The sequence below is a fragment of the Gopherus flavomarginatus genome, chromosome 20 (assembly GCF_025201925.1).
Source record: "Gopherus flavomarginatus isolate rGopFla2 chromosome 20, rGopFla2.mat.asm, whole genome shotgun sequence".
Lineage (NCBI taxonomy): Eukaryota > Metazoa > Chordata > Testudines > Testudinidae > Gopherus > Gopherus flavomarginatus.
The window spans coordinates 24,415,612-24,422,701 of NC_066636.1; the positions used below are offsets into that span (position 1 = coordinate 24,415,612).

Sequence of the window (7,090 nt, forward strand, 5' to 3'; positions counted from 1 at the left end):
CTTGCTGGAATGCTGCCGCTCCAGTTCCCTCTGCACCCCTCAGCCACAGCGTGTGTCCATCGCTGCTGAGTCCAATGTCCCATCCCTGAGCTGGGGTGACCTGGATCCTGGGGAGGGTTCCTTGGACACCAGCCAGCCAGCAATGGGGGGGCCTTACATCCCACAGGGGGGAGCTTCATCACCCTGGAGCTGGGAAATCCTGGGCTCAGGTGTGGGGGTCCCCCCAAGGAAAGGGGCCTTACGCTGCAGTGAGACCACCAGCTGCAGCTCTGGCACGCAGGGATCTGGCTGCCCCAAGCTGCTAGCTCATCTCCACCGGGCAGGCGCTGCCGGGGTCCCTCCCTGCACCCCAACAGGGGGCTTGGCTCACCCCGGGCTGCTCCAGCTTGTGGGACTTTCTGGTCTCGCCTCTAGTTACATTAACCCACTTGGCCACCAGGTGTCAGAGACGCTTCACAGCTGACACGTGCAGAAACTCGTGTGTGTGTGTGGGGGGGGTCTGGTGGATTGGCAGGGGGCTGGTGGTGGGGGAAGGGGACTGGGAGCCAGGACTCCTGGGGTTTTCTATACCTGGCTGCGCCACTAACTTGCGGCATAATCTTGGTGTGAGATCCTTCTGTGCCCCTGCCTCAGTTTCCCCTCAATACAGTGCTGATCATGATGCTGCCAGGCCACTGGGAGGCTTCCTGCCCAAAGTGCTGTGAGGCCTTGGGATGGGAAGGGCAAAGGAAGGCCTAAGGTCTCTTGGGAATTCTAGTGACACAACCAGCTTCAGTGCGTGACCAGTGCCGAGTGCCCCGAAGCCGGCCCTGCGCAGACTCTGTGCCCACACGGACGGGAGCTGCCCTCAGAGCGAGATGCTCACACACACATTAGACCTGTTATTCCAACCCCATTGGTGGGGCTTCTGCGGCATAATCGGGGGTGTGGCAGGGGAGCTCACCCGCCCCAGCGAAGAGGCCAAGGTCTCTGCTAAATCCATGGAATTTCTTCAAATCTGCCCTACGACGTGGTGTCTCCGACTGCCTCTGGGCTGCCCCCTCAGTGCTGGGATCTAAACGCCGCCTGTCTCCAGAGCCTCAGGCTGCTCCGCTTAGCTTGACACTTTAATATTCTCAGGAGGTTTTGACGCTGTCTCTGAAATAGCAACAGCCACGACTGTCCCATCGGGAAGGTGGCTCTGGGGCAGGACGGGGGAGTGCTGTCAGGTGCAAAGTCTGGGGTCCCACGGAAACCTGGGCCGCTGCGGGTCGCAGTTTGGTGAGCGAGGGGGCCGGTGTGGGTAAGTTGCTGCTCCCCAAAGCTGGGCGCTCACAGCCTCTCCACGTAGAAGGACTTCCCACCGTGGTTCAGCTCGTGCTGGAACTGCAGGTGCTCGCAGTGCAGAAGGTAGCGCAGGGCCGCGCGCCGGACCTGGCAGGGAGGCCAAGAGCTGTGTGAGAAGCCAGGACCCCTCTGCCCTTCCCTGGCATCTTGCTGGTCCCATTGCCTGCTGCAGGGCTGGGTGGAAACCAGCCCACTCCCCCCCCCAGCAGGAAGGGGACTCACCCAGTGCCCCCCACCACGTGGGCAGCAGCTGAGCCTGCAGTGGGGAGAGCTGTGGGCTGGGCCTGACCCTCCCCTCGCACTGCAGCTCTGCTGACGCCACTGGAGGGAACTGGGACTCGGTGGGATGGGCAGATCTGCAAAGGCAGCAGGGGGAGCGCAGCAGGTTCCCTCAGGCCGCTGGCTCTGGGGCATTTTCCCCTGTGACTTGGTCGGGCCGTATCCCTCCAAATGAAACACTCCCCGCCCCCTCGCCCCGATCCCGCTGTCCCTCACCCACGAGGAGCCATCTCCTGCCCTGCTGAGGCCAGAGGCTTGTGGTGCAAAGGGGGACTGGATCGAGCTGACAGCGGTGATGCCCAGGGTGGTGATCTCCCCTGATGTCCCCTGCCCTGTTCTCACTGCACAAAGTGGGTGTGAAAGGTGCACAGCCTGGAACCCCCGCTACCAGCACAAGCCTCTCCAGCCACGCTGCTGGGGGGCCCTGCTCCTCCAGGGTCAGTGCCCCTCTGGTCCCCCCAGCCTTACCATCAGCAGTGCCTTGTTAGCGAAGCTCAGCTCCTCTGCGACGCTGGCCCGCAGGTTCTGGCAGCCCCTCACCACTCTCTTCTCCTCTTGCTTCTCCCTCTGCACACAGAGGACTCGGCCCCACTCCCAGCTGGGGGGACGAGAGGCCGGGGGAGGGGAGCACTGAGCCAGGGCAGCCTTTGCAGCTCTCCCCAGCACAGAGGGGAGTGAGTTACATGGAAATGCAGAATGAGGCCGAAGGGGACAGAACCAAATGCCTCACCCCTGGGCTGAGTTTTACCCCATTGCCTGAGTCAGCACCTGGCTGCACTGAGTCAGTGGAACCCCCCTGCCGCCTCCCCCGCCCCTGCAGGGCCCTCAAGCTGCAGTCAAAAAGCATGTGACACTTTCACTTTTGTTTCCTGGTGTTCAGGTTTCTGGGCTCTGAACGGTTGCTTAGTCCCCTGACGTGGGAGACTGTGTGCCTCAGTTTCCCTTCCCACCTCGTCTTGTCTGTTTAGAGCACATGGTCCTTGGCGCAGGGACTGTCTCTCGCTCTGTGTCTAGGCAGCTCCCAACACAACAGCCCCCCCTCCGCCAGCCCCCCAGCAACTGCTGGGCTCTAGCACACCCACAGCCTGGGCTTGGGGGTCCTCTCACATCTGGGGTTAGTGAAAGATGCAACTGAGGAGAAAAGGGGCATTTACTCTGGGCCGTGCGAAGCAGGTGAAAGCCGGGGGGGGGGGTGTGTGTGCACTGGTGGGAAGGACAGGCCAGGAAGCAGGCGACTGGGGCCAGCTTAGCTCTGACTGTGCTGACCCCAAAGGGGTCTCCAGGGATGGCAGTGAAACAAGCCCTAGTGCCTGCAGCTCCCGCGATGGTCGCACTGTGCTTGGGGGATAAACGTCCAAATAACCAGGGACGGTTCTCCGGGCACCTGGCTCCTGTGCCCTAGCAGTGCTGCCTGCAGCCACTGAACCTCCTTGCTGACATCCATGGGCACGACCAGGATCCGGCCCCAAGCAGAGGAGGGATGGGAGCTTTCTCTGGCCCTGGGCCCCTGGCTAGAGCCACATGAGCAGCTCCCCTGATCTGAATGGAGCTGGGGGCAGATGTCAGGGGCCATCAACAGGGGCCCTTAGCAGCCATCACTTCCAGCAGCCTCCCACCCTCGCTGGCTTCTCCTCCAGGCCCCAGGATCCTAGGGAGGGGCCAATTGCTCCGCTTTAGGGAGAGGGGACGGCCCTGGGCTGCACTCAGGGAACATGTGGAGTTTAAAGGGAGCAGTCTGTGGGGTGTGACCCCAGGGGGTGTGGAGGAACATGCGGGGGCAGGGGGTGGGGGGGCGAGCAGCAACACCAGTCCTGAGCCGGAGGGAGGGCTCGGGAGAGCGGCTTGGGCGGGTGGGTGGGGGCACTGGCCCCATGCCATTGGGTGGCAGTGGGGGCCCACTTTGGGGTAGGACAGATGTCCTTGGGCTGGCCCCATGTGGTGTCCTATTTTCCTTTGGGAAAATATGGTCCCCTTGCCCTCGTGGTTCCCTCTGTCAGCAGCTCCCTGCCGCCCCCCAGCGCGCTGCTGCCGGACATGCTGGGAGTCATTATTCCACAGAGAAGAGGCTTTAATCACAGTAATGAGGAGCTGGAAACCTCCCTCCACAAACCCATTTACCTTTTAACCAGGTTCTCGTAGGCAGCCTCCTTCTTCACCAGCTGCAACCAGAAGGGTACATTTAGCCTGGGGCCCAGCCTCTCCCCAGACTGTGTTGCTACCCTGAACTAGCAGCTGGGAGGAGGCAAAATCACCAAGCCCCAGCAAGGGAAAGTGATTGGGTCAAAGGGCCTCCCCTTTCGGGTGGCAAAGGGGTGACAGCTCCTAGCACCTGGCACCGTGAACGGTTCTAAAGTGCTTTGTACAGCGGTATATGAAATAGGAGAGTGAGGACTCCCAGCACTACCATGCAGCTACCTCTGCAGTGCAACTTGGCAGCTGGCTAGCAGAGCACCTCCTCACTGCACAGTCGTTTAGGGTAGAATGCGAATACTCATGCTGGGGCTCGCTAGGTTGCTGGGCTTGATGCCCCAAGTCTTACAAGTGCCACAGTTTTAAGATCCACGTGCAGTCAGGACCTGTGTGTTATAATCCCCTCCAGCTGCCGGGAGCCCTCAATGGCTGGACAACAAAGCCGGGCCCATGAACAGAGACCTCCAGGGCAGGTAGCAGGAGATGACAGGCAGAGGGGGCGAGTGAGCCTTCAGCATCTCTCTATGGGGATGTTGCCCCGGGGGGTAGGGCAGGGAAAGTGTGGCCTGACTGGGGAGCTCTGCTGGGGGCGCTGTCCCCTCCCTTAACACCCCAGGGATGGCAGGGTTTGGCCCGGGGACACCCCAGGACGGGGCGAGGGGGTGCTGATTGGATACCTGCTGTCAGGCCAGGTGTAGCATTAAGAGACTGGGGCTGTGGCCGTGGACAGAATCCAGCCCTGTGATGCAGTCGGGACTGTCCGTGTGGGGGATGGGAGAGCAGCGGGTGACTTTAGGTGAGGGACAGGATCTAAGCCTGTAACCTGAGCCAGGTGTGTGTGTGTGGGGGGGGGTCAGCACCTTTGCCCGGGAAGCTGGACAGAGGAAGGGGCCGGCTGGAGGAGGGGCAGTTCAGTTTCGGTTTTGGGCTGGGTGGTGGGAATTCAGGGAATCCTAAGCTGGGATCCAAAGACCCTGAACCCCCAGAAGGGCTCGATTGAGGGGTCCTGACTGTGCCTACAAGCTCTGCTGTAACCTGCGTTCCTGTTGTCCAATAAACCTTCTGTGTTACTGGCTGGCTGAGAGTCACTGTGGGTCCCAGGAAGAGGGGTGCAGGGCTGGACTCCCGCACACTCCGTGACAAGCCCTAAGGAATGAGATGGGCGCCAGCCTCTCCCCATGTCTAGGGCATTGATGAGACCCGCCCCCCCATGCAGCTGGGAGCTGCTCAGCCCCACGGGCTGGTGCCAACGACGGGGCCCATGGGGCGTGGCAAGGCCCAGTTCAGCCTTCACAGGCAACCCCACAGGCCCCATTCCCCTCTGTTTTATGTGCTCAGGGGCTGCCCTCCTGCCCACCCCTCCTGGGCCCTGGCTCCAGCCCTGCCCCCCATCCCTACACCCTGCCCGCACCCCCAGGCCCTGGCTCCAGCCCTGCCCATTGCCCCGCTCCACACCCTACCTCCTCCTCTCTCAGGAGCTGCTGGCGTGAAGGGGCATTGCTGCTCTTGCCCAGCTTTTCCCTGCCAGGTGCCATTGTCACGGGGCGGGTGCTGGGCTCTGGGGCAGCTGCCGTCCTGTTACCGTTTGGCTCCCTGGTCACCATGGCAGCAGCACACGCTTTAGAACCGTGAGACAATGCCGGAGGCTCTGCCTGGGGGAGCCGTGTTGCCCGGAGTGGGCAGAGCCGAGTTGTCGCCCCGTGGCTGGGGCCTGGGTGCTCACCGGTGCCCAGGATCCCCAATCCAAGGAGCTGCAGAAGACCCCTGCTCCATTAAAGGGTGAGGACAGTTTAATGAGCCCCATGTGTTTGTTTCTGTCACTTCCAATCGCTCGCTGCCCTGGAACCGTCCCTCCTACTGCTGTTCTAGACTTGATTTTAACAAATAGGGAGGAACTCGTTGAGAATTTGAAAGTAGAAGGAAGCTTGGGTGAAAGTGATCATGAAATCATTGAGTTTGCAATTCTAAGGAAGGGTAGAAGGGAGTACAGCAAAATAGAGACAATGGATTTCAGGAAGGCGGATTTTGGTGAGCTCAGAGAGCTGATAGGTAAGGTCCCATGGGAATCAAGACTGAGGGGGAAAACAACTGAGGAGAGTTGGCAGTTTTTCAAAGGGACACTATTAAGGGCCCAAAAGCAAGCTATTCCGATGGTTAGGAAAGATAGAAAATGTGGCAAAAGACCACCTTGGCTTAACCACGAGATCTTGCGTGACCTACAAAATAAAAAGACATCATATAAAAAATGGAAACTAGGTCAGATCACAAAGGACGAATATAGGGAAATAACACAGGAATGCAGAGGCAAGATTAGAAAGGCAAAGGCACAAAATGAGCTCAAACTAGCTATGGGAATAAAGGGAAACAAGAAGACTTTTTATCAATACATTAGAAGCAAGAGGAAGACCAAGGACAGGGTAGGCCCACTGCTCAGTGAGGAGAGGGAAACAGTAACGGGAGACTTGGAAATGGCAGAGATGCTTAATGACTTCTTTGTTTCGGTCTTCACTGAGAAGTCTGAAGGATTGTCTAATATAGTGAATGCTTACGGGAAGAGGGTAGGTTTAGAAGATAAAATAAAAAAAGAGCAAGTAAAAAATCACTTAGAAAAGTTAGATGCCTGCAAGTCACCAGGGCCTGATGAAATGCATCCTAGAATCCTCAAGGAGTTAATAGAGGAGGTATCTGAGCCTCTAGCTATTATCTTTGGGAAATCATGGGAGACGGGGGAGATTCCAGAAGACTGGAAAAGGGCAAATATAGTGCCCATCTATAAAAAGGGAAATAAAAACAACCCAGGAAACTACAGACCAGTTAGTTTAACTTCTGTGCCAGGGAAGATAATGGAGCAAGTAATTAAAGAAATCATCTGCAAACACTTGGAAGGTGGTAAGGTGATAGGGAATAGCCAGCATGGATTTGTAAAGAACAAATCATGTCAAACTAATCTGATAGCTTTCTTTGATAGGATAACGAGCCTTGTGGATAAGGGAGAAGAGGTGGATGTGATATACCTAGACTTTAGTAAGGCATTTGATACGGTCTCGCATGATATTCTTATAGATAAACTAGGAAAGTACAATTTAGATTGCGCTACTATAAGGTAGGTGCATAACTGGCTGGATAACTGTACTCAGAGAGTAGTTATTAATGGCTCCCAATCCTGCTGGAAAGGTATAACAAGTGGGGTTCTGCAGGGGTCTGTTCTGGGACCGGCTTTGTTCAATATCTTCATCAACGATTTAGATGTTGGCATAGAAAGTACGCTTGTTAAGTTTGCGGACGATACCAAACT

The 7,090-nt window shown here is 57.6% G+C and overlaps 1 protein-coding gene across 1 annotated transcript; it reads right to left on the bottom strand.

Annotated features, from left to right (window-relative positions):
• Positions 1-500: 500 nt before the first annotated feature.
• Positions 501-5,399, bottom strand: CFAP141 (cilia and flagella associated protein 141). The gene is made up of 4 exons (XM_050930023.1): positions 5,256-5,399; positions 3,724-3,764; positions 2,074-2,203; positions 501-1,413 (listed from the first exon to the last, which is right to left on the bottom strand). The coding sequence occupies exons 1-4, from the start codon at positions 5,397-5,399 to the stop codon at positions 1,312-1,314; spliced, it is 417 nt and encodes a 138-aa protein (XP_050785980.1). The 3' UTR covers positions 501-1,311.
• Between the last annotated feature and the right edge of the window lie 1,691 nt (positions 5,400-7,090).